This window comes from Limanda limanda, chromosome 4, assembly GCF_963576545.1.
Source record: "Limanda limanda chromosome 4, fLimLim1.1, whole genome shotgun sequence".
Lineage (NCBI taxonomy): Eukaryota > Metazoa > Chordata > Actinopteri > Pleuronectiformes > Pleuronectidae > Limanda > Limanda limanda.
This window is the reverse complement of record NC_083639.1, coordinates 13,307,637-13,334,280: the sequence shown is the minus strand read 5'-3', so window position 1 is coordinate 13,334,280 and position 26,644 is coordinate 13,307,637. Positions and strand designations below refer to the sequence as shown.

The 26,644-nt window shown below is 42.4% G+C and overlaps 1 protein-coding gene across 1 annotated transcript; it reads left to right on the top strand.

Moving 5' to 3' along the window:
- The first annotated feature begins 450 nt into the window (after positions 1-450).
- On the top strand, positions 451-22,422 carry LOC132999387 (vitamin D3 receptor B-like). Its single transcript, XM_061069047.1, has 10 exons — positions 451-972; positions 1,223-1,297; positions 12,253-12,400; positions 13,333-13,463; positions 14,775-14,971; positions 15,880-15,979; positions 16,608-16,788; positions 18,514-18,665; positions 19,820-19,936; positions 20,888-22,422. The coding sequence occupies exons 3-10, from the start codon at positions 12,255-12,257 to the stop codon at positions 21,139-21,141; spliced, it is 1,278 nt and encodes a 425-aa protein (XP_060925030.1). The 5' UTR covers positions 451-972; positions 1,223-1,297; positions 12,253-12,254; the 3' UTR covers positions 21,142-22,422.
- The last annotated feature ends 4,222 nt before the right edge of the window (positions 22,423-26,644 follow it).

Genomic DNA, 26,644 nt, shown 5'->3' with positions numbered 1-26,644 from the left:
TGCTGCTCCCACTGCTGCACCATCGACGGTGTGGTGGTTTATTCGTGTTTTTGTATCATTCTGCTCCCAGAACAAAGAGAGAACAGCGGGTCACGGGCACAGCCCCCCCCCCCCCCCGAATGAGCCGCCACGTCAGGCGGATGGTGTTCGCCCCCCCCCCCCGTTGCTTCAGAGATCCGGGGGAATGAACGGGTGTTGCTTTAAACCTCACGCGGTCAAAGTTGTTTACCTCTTCGTTACCTCTGACGTCACGACACACCCCTGTACGAGAGGGGCGTCGCCGCGCCCTACGAGCACCGCGGCCGGCCAATCAGAGCCGCGCAGGGCGGAAATGCCACCAATCGCCACGCGGGGGACAGGCCCACCTCGTCCGCCATTGGCCAGCGAAGGGGCTGGGGGGGAAATCCCTCTTTTCCCGTAGAGGTCCTCAGAAAAGGGGGCGGTGCATAACAAAGAAAGTAATGGCCATCTATTTGGGTCCTGGAGAAGGAGGGATATTATTGCTCGTCGGACAACCGTAGGTGTGATAGAGTGTTCCTCCATGTTGCCCTCCCCCCCCCGCTGCTGACAGACGGGCTCGGTCGGACTAGCCCTCGGTTCCCTCGGTTCCTCAGGGCGGCGAGTGGAGCTGCTTGAACTTGGGGCCGCGTTCTAGGGTTCGAGCCGCCGCCACGCTAACGTTAGCTACCACCAGCCTGCTGCTGCTGCTGCTGCTGCTAGGGCGGACGACTCCGACGCTTCCTCCGCCACCAGTCACATTGCTTGAGGTTTTTTTTCTGTCGGGTACAACAGCGTCTTCTCACTGGCCCCACGAAGAAGAAGAAGAAGAAACTGAGGTCCCAGAGCTGGCCCCATGGACAACAACATGGAGCGGACACACTTTATCAGCGAATGAAGAAGACGACGACGGCGCACGACGACTCCAGAGGATTTACACACAACTCGGTGTCGATGGGGAAAAGTTGAGCTGAGGTATGGAACTCCCAAATGCGGAAAAGTCCAATGTGGAGTTATTGGAATGCCTGTTGTGAAGAGGGAGAACAAAAGTGTAATTTAATCTCCAGATCCTGCGTGGTGATTAGCACCGTGTGTGTGTGTGTGTTGCTGTGAAACTAGTTGAGAGTTACGTAAACATCACTGCAGCAGGTCAGGTAGTGGGGTAAAGGCCCCTCGCTCGCTCACTGACTTGCGACATGCCTTCTCTCTGTGTTGTGTGGAACAGGATCAACAACTCGGGCTGAAGTGATCAGAGGTTTTCCAGGCTCACCTAGTGTACGAGGGCATGCGAGAACCGCAGGTGAGATGTTTGTCTTCTTCATTCCCCCCCCCCACCCCCCGACCCAACCAACACCTGCCAAATGTGCACTTTGTTGTGTTGCTCTCGGGTGCGATCACAACCTGTTGTTTTCAGGTCAAACATGGGGGTTTGTAGTACGGCTGAATTCACATGTGTGTGTGTGTCCCTCGGGTTGTGTTGCTTCCAGCCAGTGCCTTCACGCAGGAGAAAAGAAACCCGAGGAGTACACGTACCAGCAACTGTAAATACTTTAAAAAAAAAAGGGTTGGTGACGCACTTACGGTTTACTGCGACACGCATGTGAACACGTTTTTTAAAAGTTTTGTCGTCTGCAGAGCTGAAAAATATGTATATATATATATGGAATGCAATTGATGTATGTATAGTGTGTGTTTTAGCCCGAATTAATCAAGTATAATATAGCTTTTTTTTAAAATCCACCTAAATCACTCGTATTACTACAAGCTCACCTGTTAGACTGACAGACTGTAACTCACTGATTTTATGCAATTACACTTATCTGAGCATCTATGGATTCACTTTCACTTACTCACACAGTTGTATGGCTGGTAGAATTAGTTGTATATTGGTATGTGCATATGCAGTGAAATGTGTTATAATTGACTATATACATATACTAGATTATTTGATGGTAGAGATAGTTAAAAGTTTTTGTATTTATAAACCTTAACCACGCACTTCATAGTCACGTTGACCGGAGCCATGGGCTGATAGTGACATCATTAATTACTACAAGGGCCCTGTCTCTCTCATGGCGGAAATTTAAACAGGCTCCAGCTTTTCTCTCGCTGCTGCTTATCCCTTAAACTATCGGAATACAGTTGACAGCAAGTAGTATAAATATATAAACATATTCCTAGAACCTGTACTATTTGGGAAGGGGCCAGGGACTTTGTTCACATGAAGGCCAAGCATGCGTTTGAATCATTTCCCAGTTCATTTGTTTATAAACATGCGATGGGGAAACTGTACGAAATGAGCTTTGTTGGTCTTTATTGACTACAACCATGGCCGCTTGTTTACGGAGCTGTGTGCCGTGGTGATGGTACAGTCCATTATGTCTCCTATACAGTGAAGTACCTGGCCCCCCTACCCCCCTTTCGTGACTGCAGTAATTGGTTGCTTCCTCTCACATGTAACCCTATAGAAAGAAAGAGGCTGCTGTACGTCGCTGTAAAGACCCACTTGTATGTACGTGCTGTTTACCACATATGTTCAGCTGCCTTTTGAGACTAATGATGTGTTAAGTTCCCCCTAATGTTTTTCGGTCCTCCTCTACCTCCTGTTGTTGATGGTATCGAAGCCAAACACATCACACAGGTAATGTTTGTTTGTGTATACGAGCACGACTGATGCAGGAAAATTCTTCTGGGAAAAGCAAAATGTATGTCACTGTTTGATATCCAGGACAGTGGGTGTTTTTGTGTCCGTCCCCCCCCCCTTTATGCCTTATTGATATCTGTGTAAAAATTGATTGTGTGAACTTGAAAGCACAAGTGCATGTTTTTCTGCCGTACAAAAGTTTGGTATTTCTTACAAATGCAAATGTCACTATTGTCCTGTATTTCCTGGAATGGAGCGAGCAATTATTGGCGATTACATAACTCTGGTGTTTGGGTTAAGTGCATTTGCATCCACCTCACCCACATGTCTGTCGTGTGTCCGGGAACTGTCCACGTTTGGCTTTCCGTGCGTAGCCGCTCCGTGTTGCTTGAGAATGTACTTTCTCTGTCAAATTCAGCACAGATATCAACAGGACTTTTGGTGAGTGTGTGTTTGAGTGGGCCTCTCCCTGCCTCGTCTCTTTCCCCTCTCCAGAGTCCAGCAAGGGGCCCAGCATAAGGGGGCAGGTTGCCGTCACTGCCTCTCTCGCTCCCCTTGCAGGCCAGCGCTGGGGCCTGGGCAGGGGGGGAGAGCGCGGCAGAGACCATAGGGTTGGACACGGGACATGGGACCCCCTCCCACCCCAGTTTAGCCCATCCTGTGTGGGGCACAGGTCACCTTGTCATGTGCTATTACTGCTGCTGTAATATGCTCCCTGTGATCATAGGGAAAGAGCATGCAATAGACCCGTGGAGGCTGCAGGAAGGTGAATGAGAGAGAGAGAGGGAAGCGAAGGGACAGGACTGGACTAGTCTGCTCAGCCACTTGTTTAGCTGCATTACAGACTCAGTTTGTTGTCTTTGTTGTTGTTGGGCCGGCATTGTCTCTTTTTGTCCATTGTTCCATCCCCTCTATCCTCTATCTACTGTTTCCCGCATGTATTGTCTGTTTTGTGTTGAACACCAAGCAGATTTGAATTAAACTTCTCCTCTCACTCATCTCAGACCTTGTTTGCTTTGATCGTCCTTTTTTTTTCCTTGAACCACACCTTCATTCTTCTTTTAAAAAGTTTCCTCTTTACCCTCACCTCTGCCTCTGCTGTGGCCTGAGATGTGCTTCTATATGTGTGAATCATGTATTTCTATTGTGGCCCAGTTCTCTGTGCAGCCCGGGTCATTCCAGATCTGATTTGTTTTATGTCTCTTCTGTACTCGTAGTGACCCGGGCCGAGGTATGCAGTAAAACACATCGTCTTATGTTTTCCCCCCTTTTCCCTCCCAACTCTCTCCAAAACGTCTCTCTCTCTCTCTCTCTCTCTCTCTCTCTCTCTCTCTCTCTCTCTCTCTCTCTCTCTCTCTCTCTCTCTCTCTCTCTCTCTCTCTCTCTCTCTCTCTCTCTCTCTCTCTCTCTCTCTTCTCGCTCTCTCCCCTCTCTCTCTCTCGCTCCCTCCCTCCTTTATATCTTTCTCCCACTCTCCCTCTTTTTTTTTCCTTTAAGAGAAACCTTTGGCAGCATGGAACAATTTCAGAACCATTTGTGGGATTGCGTCATGTGATATTGATGGAGGGAGCTCATTGGACTGTCAGAGAGGGCCTCCTTCTCTCACTTAGGCGTTCCACAGCGATCCCTCTCTTTCTTCCAGTGCTGTTATAGGTCTGGATGTGATTCCGACTCTGACTCTTATGTGTTGGGATGTGGTCTGTAAGCCCATTGCTGACATTCTTGGGACGTGATGCCAGAGGTTTTTTATTTCCCGCTTTCCCTTCTCTCTTCTGCACGTCTGTGTGCAGTTAAAATGATCACTACTTGAAGCGCTGTCTAGATCCACCTCTTTACCCACTTTGTTTTATCTTGCCCTGTCCTCAATCACATTTCATTTCAGCACCCGAGCACTAATGGCACCACTTAATTAGGTTTGTTGGATGGTGGGCCTCAGTGGAGGGTGGGTTTTTATAATCGCTTGATATTGACTTTGATGAAAGTTAATCTAACATCTGGGCCGCCCTCCAAATCTTTTTCACGGCTGAGGTCTCATTTATGTCTCCTTTAGAAGTAATAGGGCACCTGATGGCAAAAAAAATAAAAAATACAATGGCCACTTTCCTGTTTGATAAGAACATACTTGGTTGCAGCTGGAAATGAAAATGCGAGGGGAATAAGTGACCTTATGAGTGGCACTGGACTCCTGCCATGGTCTGTCTTTATGAATATCTTACAGAAGCACAGATGACCTGTTGATACTGTCAATGCTGCAGAAACACAGATTTCTTCATGCAACACCTCAACACAAAATGTAACTATCTCTCACATTAGCACTTAACTCAGTTTGTCAGGTTCACACCATTTATGGTCAAGACTTCATTCAATTGATATCTAATATTGGCTAATTAGAAGGTGCCAGCTAGAGGCATCCATTTGGGACACGTGTTAATCACTGGACTTTTTATTAGATGCTCGGAAATGCCTCCAATACTGCAGAAAATGCTGGGTAGGGCAACGGTGTGTATGCGACTTATCTGATTCCATGTCTATAATGTATATTAGTTTCTCCCACAAAAAACTGCACATTTTCTTTTCCCATAAATCACTTCTTCTTTGCTGCATAACAGCAGCAGTTTCACTGTGCTGCCAATGGCAAGTAGTGTTTTGAAAAGCTTTTTTAGATAATAAAAATTATTCTATATGGCTTTCATTCTCTATATGCATTTGTTTTTCAAAGGGTTTAACCTGAGCCTATACAGGCTATACATCAATGATAGTTACCCACACTTTAGGGTTAGTAGCATACAGCTGAATGAAACATTAAATTAGTTATTTTTTCAAATGCATTCATTTCAAAGCTTTCAGGTATCAAAATGGGAGGAATGGTATTGGACCATCTCCAGGTTTGTGTAGTGTAGGTTATATTCTGTTTTTTAAAGACATTCTGTCATATGACAAGCTAAGTGGTTTTTCAGACATGTTGATTTTTAATTCAGTCCAGACCACCAACAGCCAGACCATTTATTATCAGAATCGATGACCTATCAACTCTTAAGCTTTGACACTTTTGACAATTTTACGTCTTTAAATCCAACCTGGAACCGACTATAACGTCAGTCCTGGGATCATGAGACACGTGCATGTCATGATGTGAATAAATCAAAGAGGAAAAGATGAGTCACTGCTCCACTGCATGCTTAGTAGCATGTGTTCTTGCTCCGCTCGTGTGTTGAGGTAAAAGAAGGGGAAACACCCTGACCATTTTGCCAAACTCTGCCACTGACATTTGGGTAATGTCTTTATTTTGCAGCTTTCACCACCCAGTTAAAATGACAAGCTGCAGCAAGCAAAGTCAGTTTGTGGTGGTGCACATAATTACAGCAGGCCTCATCTCTTGCTCATCAACCACCGCTGCCGTATGTCTCGCTTTGCCAAACTCCAGTCGTCTCATCTGCTTCTCCTTTTCATGTCTTTAGCGTCCAATGGTTATTTATTTTACAACTGACTGATTCAGAAAGGGATTATTTTACACTATATGATCAATTCTAATCTTCATTCAGTAACAAATTGTACCTTTTATTGGAGTGGAAATGATTAGCCTAAAAAGAATGACTCAATCAATTGAAAATGAGTTAGAATCAATAGTTAAGTCAAAAATGCGAAATATTTCCTAGTTAAAACATTTATCTTATGAGGTTTTTCTATTTAATGTTACTGTAATTGAATATGTTTGAACAATACAAGACATTTAAAGATGTAAGCTTGTGCTTTTTGAAATCACATTGGGTGTTTTCCCTACTACCAAAATGTTATTGCTGAATGCAGACAATCATCATTAGATTACAGAAAGGAGAACATTTGCCTTAGATATCAAATAGTTCGATTTTATTTATCCTCCACAACAAACCATAAAAAACAATGAATAACTGTCCCGTACTTATTTATTGGCTGAGCAGGAGGGTGCGGTGTTGTTTCATGTGGCCCGCCCATTTGTGCCACCCCCATGTGTTGGAAGTGGCACAGATGAGCCTTGAGCCTGAAGGCTTCTTACAAATAAAAACCTACGTTAAGACAAAATGTACAAATATCAAATATATTAAAATTTAGCCGGGCAATCAACACTGTTTTCACTGTGACAATGAAACGTGGTCACAAACAACATATCATGCCAAAATCGTCTCCGTTATTTAAAAATGGGAGTGAAGCAGCAACGCCAGAAATAAATCACAACTACATGAAGAGCTAATTGCTTTTTCCACTGATGCTTTTCAAAATGAGGGCCTGTCAGAGATGAGACGTGTATTGAAGTTGCATATTTTTAGCCATGCTTTTTAAAATAACAAAAACAGACTGTTTGGGTGGACAGCCTCACTCGGGCCCACTGCTGCGTGCAACCTCTACTCACACAATTTTTCTGTCGTATCTTTGTGACAAAAGAAGTCACTGTGAAAGAGGTCACCCCTCCCCTACTCGCTGTATCTATGTATATATTCCTATCGGTTTTACTCCATCTCTCCAGCCAGCGTTCCCTCCTTCCCACTCCTCCCTGGCTGCAGTCTCTCCTGCATCTCTTTACTCACACTCCCGTTGGCTGGCATTTCCTTTCTCGCTGTGACTATAAACAGCAAGCGGGCCATTCACAGAGCGATGGATGAAAATATATCCATACTCGCTGTGTAGTGAGTGGTAATTGAAAACATGTATGACCTTCTCAATAGCAAAGTGGTGAGAAGATAACAGAAGCAAGAGTATATGTGCTTCTGCAAAACGGTTACATTAGCAATGATAACACTAATGTAGTTTATTTTATTTATTGTAATAATAAAGTTAATTTATCTTGCACAAACTGAGATCAGAGTGTTAATCAGGGTGGAATGAAAACATAACAAATGTAAAAATGAATTTCATGCATAAACCAACCTACACACAAATAAATACACACATTTTCTTATTGCGGTTCAGGGCATTCTAAAGACTTAAAAAATTATTGATTTTGCAAGTCTGAGGTCAAGAATTTCATAATATTTAACATAATCCAAACCTGACAATCCTAATGATCTCGTAAAGATTGTTCATGTTCAAGAGGTTTGTCTCCCTAAGCTTGTGGAAGCTTATTCCTACTCAAACGAGTCATGTGGCTGAGATGAACTACTTTAAATACCCCCAGTAACTCTGCTTTAATGTACAAACAACCCTGCACCAGTCACTGACTGTGATCATCCATTTTGACTAAAACACACCTAATGTTACAGTCAATCTCAACGCCCAGTATCAGATTCTTTAATGTGTTGATGCACATCATAACCATTTTCAAATCTTATGTAGAAATATTCAGCTTTCAATTTTCTTGTAATATTTATTTTTTAACTTTATGATCACACTTCTCTTTATCTCACGATTTATGATTTTAGTATCATTGGAAAGTTAACCGTTAAGTTCATTCATTAACAAGGCTGTAAGAAATTCCCATCCTTATTGTCCTTGATATTGTTACCTGGAAAAAAAACAGCAGCAGTCACAACAGTGACAAGCATCATTGGATTTAGCCAGCATCATATGTTGGGTCCTTACCTCCTTAAGGTATTAAACACATGTAAAGCTGTAATAATAAAATGGTGCACATGTTGTATTCAAACAATGTTTGTAAATTTCATTGCCCTTATTAATGAAAAATTGGTTATTTAAAAAGATTTCATTGCTCTTCATGTTCTCCTGTAGTTTAAACTATACCCCAGTAGCTTCTGTGCTGTTAGAAATGTTTCAATACAGGATCAGGGAACTTAATAGAAAAAAAGTCATAAAATAAAAGTTAATACTAATTTATTAAAAGCATTTTTTATAGCAGCTACCTGAATTTTACATTGGAGATATGACTTAAAAGTGGGTGCATTTTTAGTGCCATTGATAAACCTTATCTTATGAACTTACTTATTAACAGCTGCATATTATGGTTCTTTCTTTTCCAGTCGACCAAATGCACCCTCCTTGGAAATAGATCCTCAGCCATCTGTCTTTTGTTGTCAACATAATTCAGATATTTTAAACATTAATTAGATTGCTATATATATATATATATATATATATATTTAATTTTACTTAGTATTAATTAAATTGAAGAAAAATCCTAATAAATGCTGAAAGTGTCTGTAGTTGCTTGACAAATCTGGTCCAGAGAAGTTAATGTAAAGGTCAAAAAAATATCCATTTGCCTGTCCCTTGTAAGCAAATTAGAAATCAGAGTCCCTGCTTTGTCCTTAGGCTTTCTGCCCGTGTGACACACTAAGATGAGTAGTATTCTGATCTGCATTAATTCAAAAATGCCAGATCTGATCGATGCTTTTGAACGCTGTACACAGTATATGTGTGTCGCCCAGGAGCGACATGTTCAGTCGAAGCTCAAAACCATCTCCCTGGCTCTGCGTGTCCAAGTCCGGAATGAGCACAGATCTGGTCTAATAACCTGATGCATTATTTAGAGCTCTCTCGATACGACTGCATTTACTGTAATGGCCTGTCAAGGCTGAATGCAATCACAGAGGAGCGACCTCACTGATCAGTTGATGATATAGTAAGGTGATTGGGTGTTTTTCCATAGTGAGTGATGACCTTGACGCCTGCTCGGATTAGTCCGCCTGCACGTTGGAGAACAAATGTTATGCTTTCTAAAAGGCTGTCCTTAATTATATTGTGTAACACTTCACTACATGGTAGCATTAGGTATTTTGTGGCTAGTTTGTCCGACCTGCCTAAAGGATTTAATGGTTTAATTCCCAAATACTTTTACTTTTAAGTGCTTCGGTAGGATCACAGCTCTTTAGTGATTGGTTGTCTGGCACCAGTCAAAATGCCCTGCAGCACTGAAGTACTCCTTGTTTTAACATTGTACATGAGAATTTAACCCAACGCCAGACCTTTTTATTTTTCCTCAGGATATCTCACATTACCTGATCCATGATTTCCGTGTTCGTGGGCCAGCCCCTCACAACCACACTCACCACTAAACCACCAAAATAATAATTTTCTTGGGAGAAAGAAGGCAGATAAGGTTAGGAGCACATGTTGAAACAGCACAAGGGAGTTGATTTTCCCACAAAATCGACCGTGATACTAAACAAGTTGCTGTTCAATTCAACTCTGTTCCTTTTGGTGCTAAGCTTTATATAGGTCTGGGCGGTAGCGTAGCGTGAGTGTTTGAAATCTAAAACCTGTGCCCATTCATATTTCATCACCTGCATGGCAAGTTTGTTATCATACAGTAAATAGCCTTTGAGGCCTTATCTTGATTCGTCTTTGGATAAACTCTATTGTAGCACTGTCATAAGGACAAGGAATTACTTTAAAGCAATTATCCACTGGTATGCCATTTTTGAAGACCTTTGACCCGACATGTGCACTTTACCTCTGCTCTCAAGACCACGGATGTGTGAAAGGAGAATAGTAGACTGGGGCGGGTTGGGGTCAAAATGGCAGGGTTCAGGACCCACCATCACCTAATCTGTCACTAGAGGCAGTTTGTACAGTAAAACAGAACATGGCTTCTACCAATTTTAGCACAGCAGCAGCTATAAATGTTCTGTTAAGTTCAGTTAAAATGTATTTATAGAGGCCACAGGCCCTTGTCGCTGTTCCGCTGTATGTTGTTTTGTTGCTGGGTTTCTATTGGCTGGAGCTGAGGAGGAATGGTTGTATAATAGAACATTTTGCCAATGTTCCGCAAGATTATTTAAACCCCACCTGCCCAGCATTGTGTTCTTGTTACGTTATCTTATGGTTGTGTTATCATTTGTTTGTGTCATCTTTTGGTTTGGTTTTGCACTTACAACATACCACTCACACATGCTACATCACAGACTCTTACCCTTAAGCTCCATATTTCTTTCTCTAAAGAAAGTTTGTTGGGGGTTGTGTGCATGTTTGTTTGGGGTCATGATTACACAAAAACTACTGAACGGATCCAGGATTTTATTTTTTAACTTTCTATAACAAGGAGAAATTGGATGTTTTTCACAATTTTCTTGATTTTTCGGAATGATTCATGGATCTTGATTTGAAAAAATCAGGCACGTTTAGAGGACTGATACCTCTTTGTTAAATATGATGCTGCTTTAATGAATTTAAGGGGATTGTTGCACAGACTTGGCAGAGGAATGTGTTCTACTTAGTGCCATTTGAGTTTGAAGTGTGTCTCTCTTATTTATTGTGGCTTGCAAAGCAGTGCAAACACTTAACACTGTCGATTTAACCAACTCAATCTCTTTTTCTTTATATATTGACAAATGTACTCCTCTGCTTTGCTTTACATCAACATGCTAGAACTCACTGCTTCCGGAACCGGAAAAGGCAAAGCGAAACGATCTCAAGTGTTTTCCCATCGGCCTTTCTAAGGTTCTCCGTGCTCTGTCGTTTATCAGAAGTCTGTCGGACCCATCTGCTCAGTTCCCTTCATAAGTATTCGCTGCCAGTTGGTGCTACTTCCAGTTGCGTGCATACATACTGTTTGAGCGTACCACACTGGTGGTTGTATCAGATGTTCTGCATTGAAGCATGTGGTGCTGCGATACAAGACGTCCACATGCTGGAGATGCTTGAGCCACCTCTGTCCATGATGCCTGCAGCGCTGAGGCAATGACTGAAGCCCCTTGTTTCCTTTCTTCTTTTGACCTTTTGTTTTAATAAGGACTACATATCCCGTTAATAGGATTGTCCAGGAACAGAATTTGTTTTCAAGGCACACTGGTCATGATGATGGTCACTGCTGTAGAAAAACAGCAACAAGAGAAAAAATCTATTCTGTTGAATTTACAAGAGTGTGTACACGATTTCGAGGTAGAACCGAGTTTCATTAATTACACATGAATTATAGAAAGCTCTGTCAAATTCGTTTAAATTATTCAACTGCATGGGCCCTCACCGTATTGGCTGTTGATTTGTGAGTTTGTTGGGGTTTTTATCGGTTTCGTTGTCCTCGCTTCCCCTTTCTCTGCCTGCCTCCATCATTTGCTTTGCTTTGACTGTACAGTGGAAGCAAAGACAGGAATAAGAAAGGAGCTTTGTGAAAAGGACAGTGATTGTTTGTTTATGAGGATGCTAGCCGTGCGGTGACATGCATTTTTTTCCCTCCCTCTCATGAGGCTGTTAAGCGAAATAGATACTTGGAGTGCTGTGTAATCAATTGTAACCCAGATCCAGAATTTTTGGAGTGGATCAAGAGTTTTTCCACTCGATTCATAAGGCTCCGGTTCCTTGCTCCTGGACAAAAACACTGGAGTAGAGTTCACCTCCAAAGGGTAGACCGGGACGGAATCTGTTCTGCAGGAAGGGGCAGTGTTTGGTTGGCATGGAGACAGATGAAAAGATATGCGTCTCACTTCTGCAAAGGTTTTTTACATAGACAATCATAATAGTTTAAATCCATTTTTAAAACCGCATGATATCGTGCGAAGTGCAGCATTGAACGGATATAACTTAATAAAATCTTTTCAGATTTTACTTCATGTGTTAGAGGTTGGCAGCATGATTTAGAATGTCTCCTTTTTTGTGATTATTGGTGGCAAAGTAATTGAACATTTCTACAACCTGGCGCTGCTTTAATAATGTTTTTTCTCCCTCTCTCTTTCTTATCTGTTCAGTGATGGAAACCACGGTTGTGAGTACATCCTCTCTGGCCACTGAGGAGTTTGACAGGAACATGCCTCGTATCTGCGGCGTGTGCGGGGACAAAGCCAGCGGCTTCCACTTTAACGCCATGACCTGTGAGGGATGCAAAGGTTTTTTCAGGTACGAAATGCAAAAGTGAAGTCCCAGATGCAATGCAAAGCAGACACATATTAACATATCTAACCCACACTAAGTAGACTGTGTAAAACACAATAGAGCATACAACCCAGATGAAAAAAATATGTATATTGACCAACTTATTGACACATGTACACGTTAGCATACAAACACGGGGATGGGAACTTGCATATATAATGGCCACCCACACTCTCGCACACCCATTAAATGTGATTGCCACCCACGGTTATGCAAGATTTTACACACACACCCACGCACACACAGACAACCTGGCAACATCACTGTCCATGCTGACGCTCAGGCACCAGGTAGAGAATACAAATGAGCTCAGCCCTGAAGTTAAAGCCTTGGCCTCTACCTGCTCGTTGAGAAACACACGTTTCCAATTCAGACCAAAACAAAACTGGAGCAGGTCGTGATGCTGACGGGTTGTCTGATGTATTCATTCGTTTGTTTCTGCTCCTCTCAGAAGAGTTGATATTTAAAGTGAGAGGATAAAAAAGACGGATGTGTAGTGATCTCCTTCCTCGCCTCACAGCTGGCCCTTATTTGAACTCTCACCAAGCGTGTGTGTGTTTGCTTGCTCACATCTGTGTACTAATGTTCAAACATACATTTCCATCACTGACTAAATCATTGTGCTTTGCATCACTGTTTGGCGAGATTCATCATTTACCGCTAGATTCCTTGGCGCTCATCCATATGTTCGCTGCTTCACTCACTTCAAGGCTTAAAAATATTTATCCAGCTCTACCGTGATTATTATGTTTGTGCAAAACAGTGTCAAAGCTGTCAGGTTGTGATTTTTGTGAAAAACTAATTACATGCACACATCTGTTGTCAACACTGTTTCAAGCAGAGTTTTATTTTTCTGCGTTTCTGTGTCTTTTAAAAACTCGACATGATTTTCTCAGGCGCAGTATGAAGCGCAAGGCCTCATTCACGTGTCCATTCAACGGCAGTTGCACCATCACCAAGGACAACAGGCGCCACTGCCAGGCATGCCGGCTCAAGCGCTGTGTGGACATTGGCATGATGAAAGAATGTAAGTATGACAGGTGACCCACATGTCCTCAGGGCAACAATTTAACCTCACACCCTTGTGATTTACTGCATGTATTCAATAAGTGAAGTTATTGATGCTCTCTGTCCTTGTTTGGCCCTTTGGGTTCAGTTTATGGCTCTTATCATAAATCCCATGATTCATTTGCAAACTTTGCTCTGATTGAGTAATTGGACCAGTAGTTTTCTGGTGAACTGGAGGTTCGGAATATGCGTTAATGTTGTATCCTGAACTGACCCAGGATCAGCCTCCCACTTAGTCAGTTTACATGTTCATTGTACCTACTGTATGTTTATTATGGTAATTTTCATCTGTGTTTCTTGTTAGACCTACAATCTAGTTTCCTTCTCTAGGATTAAAAGTACGATTTACACAACTGTTTTTCGCTGTTTCTTGGGGCCTATTGTCCCTCTTGTAAATATTATGTAATTTTTGGCCTGGGGTCAGTGTCTCTGGGTCTATGCCCCCATTAGAGTGTTTACACATTCTGTTTGAACTACCGGAGCCTGAGCCTCCCCACATTGTGTACAGTAAGTATACTCCATCTGAAGTTTAAACACCTGCTGTTATGTACAATCCAGTGAGGCCCTGTCTTTCCACACTGCCGTGTTTGTTTTCATGGTCTGTAAATAGCAGGTCCATCTTTTCTTGTTTTCTCCTGATATCCGGATATTGTCCGCCGGCCACTTCTAAGCGAGAGGCCTCTCGCTTCCAGGCGAATGTTTTTTCCCCTGGGTGTTTCTGGGAACACTGCAAGAGCAGTGGCACAGACACTGCGATATACTGTTCTGAATCAGCGCTCGCTGTTGCAAAAACAGAAGCATGTTGTTGAGACCCAGTTCTCTCCTTCTCTCCCTATCTCCGACTCTATGAGCTAATTCAGTGGCTAGAACAACAAGGAGCCGGCAGAGCAAAAACAATGCGTTCATTTGTTCGATGCAGCGGGGTCTCCATATGGACCTGTCCCCTCCCATTCTCTTCCTCCAGAGAATAACAACCCCCCTCCACCCAGCACCGCATTGACATAGCTGTCATCACAATGTTAAAGACAAGTATGTGCCGAGAAGCTTTAAAGTCTAAGCAGTATCCAGGCTACACCAGTCTTCTGTCATCATCGCGCTTTTTGTATATTCCCCTTGTTTTCCTGTGCCTAATGTTTTATTATTGTCCTTCTTACACAGAACAGTTTCCTTCATCCCGTTTTTTTCCCTGAAAGTGTATTTTTGCTGTCTAATTCCAACACCCTCTCTCCCTCTTTGACTCCTTATGATCCCCCCCCCCCCCCCCCCACAGTTATTCTGACAGATGAGGAAGTGCAGAGGAAGAAGGACCTTATTCAGCGAAGGAAGGACGAGGAGGCCCAGCGCGAGGCGGAGAAGGAGGCCCGGCGGCCCCGGCTCACTGATGAGCAAAGTCAGGTCATCGCCACGCTGGTGGAGGCGCACCACAAAACATATGACGACTCCTACTCTGACTTCTGCCGCTTCAGGGTGCGTGTCTCAATGTGGCCATTTGTTGTCGTAAATCAACTCAAAAACATGTGTTTAAACATGGGATTACAGACGGCATAAACACGAATGTAAGATACAAGAGTGTTGTCAAATGTATTGCTGCTGATGTCCCATAAAATAACAATATTGATATTATTTGAATTTGTAAATCTTCATGAGGTTCCCTGTCTGGGATACTTGCAGCATTTCATTGTTATGATTCCTCACATAAGAATTTACTTCTGTATCACCTTTACTCCTTTTCCACAAATCTCCCATCCAGCCGTCCCTCAATCCATTTCTGTTATGACTTTCATTTTCTAGTTTCCATCTGCACAAATTTCACACACGGCCACACTTAAATTGGGCAATTCAATCCCATTTCTCTAGCAGATATTCGTCAAAGCGGCAGGTTCTGTTTTTAAATTAGAATCACAACAATGAACACTCAACTTTGCATGTTAATAGACATTGTGAAGATACTTGTTTTTACTGTGTATGTAAATGTTCCAATATCACCCTCACCTTAATAGTTTCCATTATTTCAAGATCAAAATGAACTTTATTGTCATTCACACCACACACAAGACAAGTGCACAGTAGGACGAAATTTAATAGCATCCGGCTCAGGAACGTTATTTATAATACTATGGTTTCCTGAGTGGGTATTTAAGCTAAGATGTAGAAAGTTAAAGTAAACATTTGTAATAATATAGGTTCAAGAATAAATTGATAAATACGGGTGGAACAGACGTTGGGATATTGTTGGCAAGTGGATGAAATTACAGATATTGAATGAATAGATAAATAAGATATGTAAAAATTGCACTAAATTGCAATTAGATTATATATAGTTTAAATGTATATTACAGATAGAACTTTAGTGACTGTATTTCTTGTCTGACTAGCCTCCTGTGCGTGAGGGTCCAGTGACGCGTAGCGCCAGCAGAGCCGCGTCCCTCCACTCTCTCTCTGATGCCTCCTCTGACTCCTTCAGTCACTCCCCAGGTAAGAGACACACAGTGTGAGCGCTTCACTTTACACTCAGAAAAACACAGATTGATCACTCTCATAATAAAACTGTTTTCCTCCAGTGAATCAAGGGTTAATACTCGACTTATGACGGCTATTTTTTTCCAGTTCAGCTCTTTGCATATTTGCTTATGTAATCTGTTATGTTGCTTTACTGAGAATCCAGTGGAAATCCTGTGAATAACCTGTACCCTGCAGACACCACCACTAGTAAACATCAGCTCATTAATGCATCCATCACTAATGGAGCAAACACAGCGAGGGACGCGGTCACGTGGCCTCCTTCCAACACTCAGCACACACAATTGACTCAAAACAACCCAATCTCGCTCTGCCTGCTTCACATGATGCCAGAGCTGTAATCTGAGCTTTCATCTGACTTCTACTGACCTGACACTCACGTATTTTCAGACCATCCTGTCTGCCAGCAGGGCCCCTCTCCATGTTCATAATTTCCCTCTGTTCTTTCTGCACACCGTGTGTGGTTGTGTGTTTTCCTGGAGGAATGACTTTGTTGGGCTTGGTGTGTGAACATTTTCCTCTCTTTTCTTCTCTCCTCTTGTCTCATATTTTCCCTCCCTGGTCTCCACTCTGCCCGCTGCAGAGTCAGTAGACACCAAAGTGAACTTAAACAACCTGCTCATGATGTACCAGGAGCAGGGCAGCAGCCCTGACTCCAGCGAGGAGGAAGGCTCCAGCTTCTCCATGCTGCCTCACCTGGCTGACCTGGTCTCCTACAGCATCCAAAAGGTCATAGGATTTGCCAAGATGATCCCTGGGTTCAGGTGCGTCTGCATGCATGTGTGTTGTTTATAACTGATGTCACCCAGAAACAGCATGTCTCGTCTGGACATTTTACTTGTAGGCACACAGGCCAACAACATATCCTATACAAGTCGGCAAGAAAAACATGTTGGTTAGTAGACATTACTTACTATGCATTACTATAGATCAATGGGAGTTGTCAGCTCTGTTTTCAGTCTTACTCTTGACTTGTTTGCATTGAAAGTTCATTTCCTGACTTTCAGTTTTCATTTAGCAGTCTACTGCTGCTCATAGCCAACATAACACTGAGAGGGTGAACATTTGATTCTCTGTTTTGCAGAGAACTTCCTTTTGATCAGGTATTTTTTGGTTGCATTCAGAATACTGCAGCTCTTGCAACGTACTGCTGTAGTCTGACAAAATCTTTTTTTTTGTCCAAATGTAGGAGATGAACTTTCAGACCTGATGTATTTTTTATTTGCATGTCTCAGAGTTACTCTTTACCTAAATGTCTGCTGAAGACTTTGTACACCGACTTGTTTTTCTTCCTGATTAGTCGATATTGTGCCACAGTGATGGCTGTGGTCTAAAGGCCATAGATCACTGATAGACTTATTATTGCAGATAGCTGACACATTGTGTCAGGCGACATAAAATTATTTTATGTCATGTTGTTCCTTCACTGGACAAGCCTATATATATGCCCTGTTCATGTTGTTTCCTTGAAATTTGGCCCATAAAGTATGTTAGTAGGTGATTGCCTGACCTCTCGTACTGAACAGCACTGAACAGTAACCTGCTTTGCACGTACACTGCCAAGTTGTTTATCTGGTGATCTCACAGTTTTTCAGACCATGTGATAGCATGTGATCTTTGCTTAAAAGTCCGAGATATTCAGGAGAATGCAATACCTCTCAGATAAAAAGCAAACACGTTATTTGTGACTACTAACTTAAAATTGTAAGGGTGCCCCAAGGTTTTTTTTTCATTGTTGCCTCACCACCCTCCTCCCTGACATATGTCAACCGTTGCCCTCTCACATGTTTGTCTCTCAGCGTCTCGACTGAGACAAAAGCTCCGTGTCTCAGGGGTCACCTCAAAGTCAAGAGTAAAACGAGTCGGGGCCTGTATATCCTGAAAGTTGTCATTCCCACTCGCAGCGAGTGATGGACGTGGTCGGATTACCATTGGAATGTTCTTCCACTTATGATCTGCTCCCAAAGCCCTGAAAAACACCACAGACCTCCCCTGGAGATCTGCAGGTTCCAGCTCATGGCTCCTGCTAATCCACTAGTTTCACATCATGAACATTTAGAGACATTTCATAACATTGCTGGATTTTAACTGTGACAGTGAAGATGCTTAAAGCGGCAACGGTTTCACTGATGTTGATCAAATGAGAGATCTGTACACGCTAGTCCATCACGACCGGGGGAAGCAGACAGAAAAAAAGATTTTGGTTTGTTTTTTTCTTTCTGCCTGCTGTATATCTAACAACATCTGAGACTGGACTTGAACCTGTAGTGGGTAAAACATTGATGAGCACAATCCTTTGAAATGAATTCTACAACTGATAAACTGACACATTTATGCAGAGTGGGCAGGTTCCAGGTTTGAATTTTCTCGCTGTTGTTTACTTGCTGCTGTATCAGTTTCCTGCCATGTCTGACGATGACAACGAGATTATTGTGTTTATTTTAAGAGCTATCATACACCAACATAAAAGATGAATTCTTTCCCCGCAGGGAGTTGACTGCAGAAGACCAGATTGCCCTGCTCAAGTCCAGCGCCATCGAGGTGATCATGCTGCGCTCAAATCAGAGTTTCAACCTGGAAGACATGTCATGGAGCTGCGGTGCCCCTGACTTTAAATACCAGATCAGTGATGTCACCAAAGGTCAGTGGGAAACGCTGCCACATGTACAGTTTAGCTGTTGTGACGACATGCCAGTGTTTATGGCCGTGCACATTCGGGCCTGGCTCAACTCATTCTGCTCAGCTGATAATTGAAGAAAAGATGCTCATGTTACACATTAACGCTTCTGATCACAGCTCGAAGGAAGCGGCCAGGCATTAAGGAGGTGACAGGATCATTAGCGTGAGAGGACAGATAATGTTACTGCCTGTGGGCCTGTGTGCACACCCGTAGGCAAAGAATGCTAATGCAAGTATTTCTTCAAAAAACATATCCGCAGAAGTCTTAGTGGTTGTGGCTTTCAAACAAGAAACCCCTCTTTCTGGGATTAAGCAAAGAATGTCACTCCTGACCTGCTTGCGACACAAAACAACCACTGTCTCGACAAGGAGAGACAGCTCTGTCACGCTCTGTCCTAAAATACATGTCGATGACATCAGACATGAGCCTAATACAGAGTTTTTTTCGCGCGGTAATAAAAAAGTTTTACGACATCATATTTTATGCTCTTTCACATGGGATCCTTTCCCTCAGACTTTCATAAGGAAATGCTTGTGCTAGTGCAGTTTTAGGTTTAGCTGTGTTTCATTTAGAACATCCCTGCACTGATCAAAGTTATTCTATGAGATACTCAAAAACATATTTTTCTAGAAAATCTGTCCTGTTCACCCCAACTTTTTCAAATTAAACTGCATCACTGTCTTGTATTAAATAACTCTACATGACCATTGCCAATTATACAATAAGAATGACTAAAACTTGTCAGTTCTCGGAAAGCCTCACGGTTCACTTCATAACCGGCCATAACATAACAAAATGGAGGCACATCAATGATAAACATCAAAGAAAACTTCTGATCAGTATTCGAGTGGCTCTCATTTACACATCTACATGAAAGCAAACCTGCGTAGAAATTGAATATAAATCGATCATTATTCAAATTTTCCCGACAAACCTGAGACCTGAGAACACGTTCAAAGGAAAATCCTCACCAGAGATGATTCCATGAGGCCAAATGAAATATTAATGAGTTAGTGGGATGCTAACATTCCCTGGAGGGCCTTTCTCTTGCGTTACAGTGTGGAGCCGGTTGTACGCGCTGCGCAGGCACTAACGATGTGTTGTTTCCTCCACAGCGGGCCACACTGAGGAGCTGCTGGAGCCTCTGGTGAAGTTCCAGGTGGGCCTGAAGAAGCTCGGCCTGCAGGAGGAGGAACATGTGATGCTGATGGCCATCTGCTTGCTTTCTCCAGGTACTGTGCATCCGAACGTGTGGAGGAGGGAGCGGTCGTCATGAATTGTGCATGAGTGAACACATGTGCCTTTCTTTTTTTTCTCCAAGTGGAGAATATGTTCATTATGGGTTTTTTATTGCAAAAGATCAACTGAAACCTTTTGGTTCGATAATATATGAGGCAGTTTTACCATCTGTCACAGTGACGTGCAGGCATAAGCTTGGAGAGGGGTTTCATGTTTCGTGGTATTAGCTTCTATGTGAACACATAGTTGTGTGTATGGTATCCATTTGCAGGAAATACAGTGTATATATTAAACATGTATTGTTATGCAAGCTGCAAGCAAGCATGTGTAACCAAATGTATATTTGCATCCCTCTCTGTATATGAGGCAGCTCATTAACAATACATAGATGTGCCTTGCCTGATCTAAAATTAGCACGCTAGCTTACCAGCATGAGAGAAATACAAACACAGAGATCATACAGTATTATCTAAGTTACATCTGGACTCCAGGATAAATATTATTATTGCACAGTCAACACAGATATTGAAATCCTTTGTTTTACAGAAGCGTTTCAATTCTACACCTGTCCATATGTTGTTTGTTGGGTTGTTTTTTTTAATGTTTTTAAGAAAGATTTCACAAAAACAGCTGAATGGATTTCAATGAACCTTGGTGGAAGGATCAGGGAAGAGCTCTATCCGTGAAGGATCCACATTAGGGGGTGGATTAACATTGTGATATAGAACGTTTTTCTACATTTGCTACATTTTCTCAGAGAATGATTTATTGATCTGGATGAAAAAAATCCAACACACTTAGGGGAATGATATTAATGAGTGTGTGACATTTGGTGCAGCTTTATTGAATTTAAGGGACTGTTGGGCCTTTACTGAGTGGTAGTTATATTTAACATTTTATTTGAACCATCAAATTTCACAAGTCTGTCTCCTCCTCTGCTGTAGACCGCCCAGGTGTGCAGGATCATGCACGGATCGAAGCCCTCCAGGACAGCCTGTCTGAGACCCTGCAGGCCTACATCCAGCTTCACCACCCGGCCGGGCAGCTGCTCTACGCCAAGATGATCCAGAAGCTGGCCGACCTGCGCAGCCTCAACGAGGAGCACTCCAAGCAGTACCGCTCGCTCTCCTTCCGGCCGGAGCACAGCATGCAGCTCACCCCGCTGGTGCTGGAAGTGTTCGGCAGCGAAGTCTCCTAGATGCCCGCCTCGATCAAACCTCCGAGGGGAAGCTGGAGACGAGACCCCTGGGGGTAAAAATGGAGGGAGGGAGCTGAGAATGTGCTGAGTGGACTTAATGGAGGTGTGGAGGGGGAGTGTGAGTGTGAGCGTATGTGTGTGCATGTGGGGTGTGTGGTTTCATGTGTGTGTGTCATGTCTAAAGAAGTCTCTCTTGGTGTAAAGGCCAAGGTTGTGTGGAGAGCGAGCAGGTGTTAAGAGACTCAGTAAACAAGGGACCTTCATATAATACAAATGAACCTATACATACAACTTCTGCCTATATACAGTATTTGTTTCTGTATATAAAAATCAACAAACAGCTGCTTCAAAAACCAGGACATTTAGAGTGCACAAGCCGTGCACACACCAATACAACATACATACACTCAGTTATTCATCTAGCCATTCAGTTGAGCTACCTCTTGGTTTTACTGGGGTTGTTTTATATTTACATCACCTCTGTGAAACAGTAACTTTTACATGGATCAATTTAGATACAGTACAGATGACATTTCAGTTTATCAGTGCAAAAGCAGTGCCTGCACATTACTTTGACATTTTTGGATGTTTTCAAAAGAAAAAAAGTATACATGTATAAATATATATATATATCTGTATTTTGTTTTTCATTTGCTTCTCTCAAAAGGCAGCATATGTAAATGACTCTGTATACAAATCAAACACTTGCCTTTCACCTTTTCACCAAAGGGTATGGTCAACTACTTTCTCAAAAAAAGCTTCCAGTACCTAAAACAAACAAAAAAAGTGTCGCACCGCGCGTCCTTTCCCACGTGCAGCCTCTCGACGTGGGAGCGAGTTGTCTGACTAGCCTCACAGCCTATGAAGGAAAATGTCATAACACAGGTTTATACCGCCGTCAGAGCGTAGTCGGTAATTTTAGTCAGGTTTTGATAGGAATTTGGGGTGCCAGGTTTTGAGGTGAGAATTAGCCACTAAGTGTGTTAGTTACTTTTTTCACTGCTAACTGTCAATCAAGCTAAGCCTGCATAATGGCTTGTTTCTCTCTTTTGAAACTGATTTTCATTCTTCTTCTCTCCTGTTGGCTCAAATTGTGTGTTTCCCTGTATATAGTTAATTGCTGCCACATGTATCCTAAGCACTGTTATACCACCTTTTACTCAAGCCTATGTATTGATATACAGCATCTATATTATCACAGATTTTTAAAGGGCTAAAATGCCAAATCTAACTGGAATAGTAAACGGAGGCCAAAGCAGGGGAGGGGGCGGGGGGGCCTGTCTTAGTTGAAACAGTATATATCTGCATTACCTTACTCTGAATTGGCATAGCTACAGATGTAATGGCAGTTGTTTGCTTTTCATTGTGTTTTCTACGTTACTTCACCTTAAAAAAGAAACAATTCCATGAATTGTTCCTCCTCAGTAAACATTGAGCTCGGCGGGCGGGGGGGGTGGGGGGCTTGGGAAGCTGCTTCAGACCTCCACAGATATCACACCCCTTTCTTTTCTGACTGGGAAGTGGATTTTCTAGAATGTCCGGGGGCCTGGCTGTGGTGGAGGCGTGCGTGCACCTTCACACCCAGGCCCTCCTGTTTGATGATGTATGCTGCGCAGCCCTCTAGTGGCCGCATTGTGTAAATACCAAGTATATGTGTATCTATACATAAAGATATATAGATATACATATCACAACATATATGTATACTGTATGTAATATGTCCGTCGCTGTACATAGGGCTACTCATATATTTCTCAAGGCAAATTTTTTTCTAAAATATATATGCAAATACAATATTGACCCTTTTTGGATTCATTATCCTGATGTTCTAAAACACTATGCTCTTTGTTTTGACTTTGATAATGTCGTTTGGTGAGAGTGACCTACAAATTGCTTCAGATGGGATTGCTTGTGTATTCGACTCAGTCAGATTATTATTTGTGTTGTGGTGGGTTTTGACGTATAAGACTAATTTTAATTTTTCAGAAAGAGGACAAGCTAAACATACCGTGCTGCTCTCTAATATAAGCCATATAGACCACTGAGCTAGTTATACACCTGATGCATTACAGTACATCAAATCGATGACTCCACAGCCTTGGGTAATCTCATTGTATAATCTACTAAACTCATGCTATTTGTCTATGGCTTTCCGAAGATAAGCTTGTGTATGATATGAACTCATATGCCTATACTCTCCGCTGTCAGTCATCTTTGGCTTATGCTTCATCAGACAGCATCTAAATGGCTTGTAAACCAAACTGCCGAGAGAATTTCAATTCTTTTAGGTTTAGAGGCCAGTAATGTTCGGCTTCGTACACATGGGATTCTGGTAAAGTAAAATGAGACGATATGACTTTTTTTTTTATATACGTATGAAGACAACTCCCCCCAAAGAAGCGTTGAGTCTAATCCGTGCCGAGCGCTGGATGTTTTTTGTTTTTTTGTTCACGTGAAGCAACCTGGCTTAAATGAAAAAATTCTCAGAGACGACACAAAAGTCTTAACAGATTCTTTGTCTTGTGTTTGCTGCGTGTGTCAGAAGACGTGTGTTAAAACGGTTCCTGTGATTGGCCCCGCGGGCTTCCTGTGTCAGAACTCGAGCTTCCTTCATCTCCACAGCCCAGGGTAACTCTGTGATCTTAGAGGAAGAGAGAAAGTGGCAGGGTGTGCATATTTTTGTTGTCGAGCTCAACGTGACGTGTTCTCACAACTGCTTTGTGAGAAGATGACAGTTGCTGCTTTAATCTGTTCTGGGTTTTTTTTTTAAAGTCCAGTCTCTGTCACTGGGGCTTTATTCCAACTCTTCGCTGTCAGTGATCATCAGCTATCACTGGGATTCACTGACAGTCTGGGTTCTACACAGAGCCTCTGCATAGCATGGACAGCTTTTTTGGGGGGAGGTTTCTGTATTGATGAAATCATTATAAGTTTGATTTTCTTCCTGAAAATCACTGGGACTATATTGTGTGTGTTTGTGTATATACACATGTCCCACAATGTCCCTGCTGCGATTGAACTTTGCGGAGTCGAGTCTCGAGCGTCTGTAGGCAGTACCACTCATATGTATAGTATGTTAGTATGTTAGTTTGATGAGGGGTATGATGTGCTTGGTTACTGAACACTGACTTTTGAAGATTTGAAGAGTTTCCATGTTGATTTTTCTCTGAGTACATACTTCTTGTATGTAGACATCGGTTTGATTATGTTATACTTTCTTTTCTTTCTTTTTTTGAGATAGTGATGCAGTGTTGATTTGTGTATTAATACAGTGGGAGCAGAGTTCCCGCCATATAATGATAGGATAAAAAAAAGAGGAGTTGCTCTTGGGGTGGAGGGGTTGAAAACCAAACAGGAAAGAGTGTTGAGGATGCATCATATAGCTGCTGATTGGAAAAAGTACATTTGTGACGCGCTGGGGGAATTCTGACTCTAGGCGTCGTCATAACAAGGGAATTCCCTGTTTGCTTTTTAGACTGAAAATGTAACTTGTCATTTTCCCCATTAAATTCCCCCATAACACGGTTAAATCTAAATATGGTACATTCCTGCAGTTTTCCTGTTTGTTAGTTTTTCACCCTGGTCGCCTGCTCAGCCTCCATGAATTGAATCGCTGCGTCGTGTTCGTGAAAATACTGGACCTTGAAAACCATATGTCAGTGGAAATTTAAACTACAAATGAGAAGGATCTATCCGTGAGGAGATTTCCTCAAAATCGGCAACTTAACAACAGTAACAATGCCTGCAGCAACTCATGGTACACTATCACCAGCAAGCTTTACAGTTTATCATGCTAGTAGACATGTTCTTTGTATAACCGTTGCCATTACAAATCCTGTCTTTAGAAACATGTATAACGTTTCATAGAGATCAGTCGGCTCTCTCCCATCTTTTTCTTTTTATTATCATTATTATTTTTATTATTTTGTTCCTCCCATTAGGACAGGGATTGTAATGGAATCAATTTAATGTAGTTCTTACAAAAAAGGAGTGTCCACAATGGATGTACACCATAATCTACCTAAAATACCTACCTCTCTTAGCTCAGATTTTTTTCAGTATTAAGCATTTGCCTCTGTTTTTACTTTTTGTAATATTTGTATTCATGTTGGTATTTATTGCTGTCTAATGAGTCATACTTCAATGATTACCTCAGAGATATCTCAGATTTTGGGAGAGTCCAGCTAATGAAGTCATTCTGTTTTTGTTTTTTTTGTATATTTTTTTTCTTCTCAGACTTAACATTGCCTTTTTTTTTTTTTACGCACAAAATACCAGGAGTGTTTTTTTAATATAGTGCCTGCACTCTGACCAACAGGGCTCAGACTGGCTAGGATGAGGCTGCATTAACTCCACAAGTGACGTCCTCTGCTGCATTTGTGTCCCTCTGCTCCGTCTTTGGGACATCTATGTAGTGCTCAGCAACAGATGTCATTGATCTCGTTGCTGTGCCCCTCTACGCAGCCGCACTTGCTCCGCAAAGCTCTCCAGTTTGCCCTTAAGAACTATAAAGATAAGGTAGATGTCCGTATAGTTACTAAGGGCAAATGGAACAGCAGTGAATGCGGCTGCGTGGAGGGAACAGCCTGAAAGACTTAGTGGCAGCAGGAGAAACGAGGGGTGTGTTTGCGCTTCACTCGGTACTGTTAGCGTGGTCTTTTCCTCTGTAGATCCTTCCCCTCGCCTCTCATTTCCTCTGTGCCCTCTCTGTCTCTTTACCTCTCCTCCTGTCCTAAAGTCTGCTCCCACACCTTCATCATTCCCTGCCAATGTTTGGTCAAACGAGGGGGAATCAGGAGACGGGTGAACTCCTCAGTATCCATGCAATGCTGCTTTTATTATCACGAGCATCACCTAGTCGTGTGTTATTTGACACTACATGATGTGGGCATCATGCAAAGGTCTGCCGCCCCCCCCTCCCACCAGTGACGGCGGCGCGACCAACCTCATTGGGAGATTGTGTCTTTAGAAATACACGCACGTACAAAACGTAACTTAGTGATGCTTAATAGGGTGAAAAACTAATTCCATTCAGATCCGTGTTTCATTTTAACAGAGCAACTACTCACTTTGGTTATATAAAACCTTTTTTTTTTCCTTTCTATTAATGTCAAACTGCTTCAGGTAAACACTGAATGAAATTAGAGTTTTATGAATCAGTGAATACTACGGAACAATGTGGCCATGGTCCCATTGACCCAGAGCTATGTGCCATACTATGACCCTTTTAGTGCAGGGGAGGGTGTTTAATGAAGCTGGCTACAAATGATCCGCAGCTCAATTTGAACGGGAGGCTTGTCTGAGTGTGAGGTCGGCTTCTAATTTAGTAATCTGTCAGACGTGTATTGATTTTATTTTTTTAAAATAGCGAGAGTAAAATTTGAATTAGGCATTGAATTCTAACCCTGCATTGTGAATCCAAATCATGCCACATTCAATTAAAAGAAATGCCTGAACCAACAAAAAGCACTTAATGTAATGTTTGTAACACATGCATAATGAT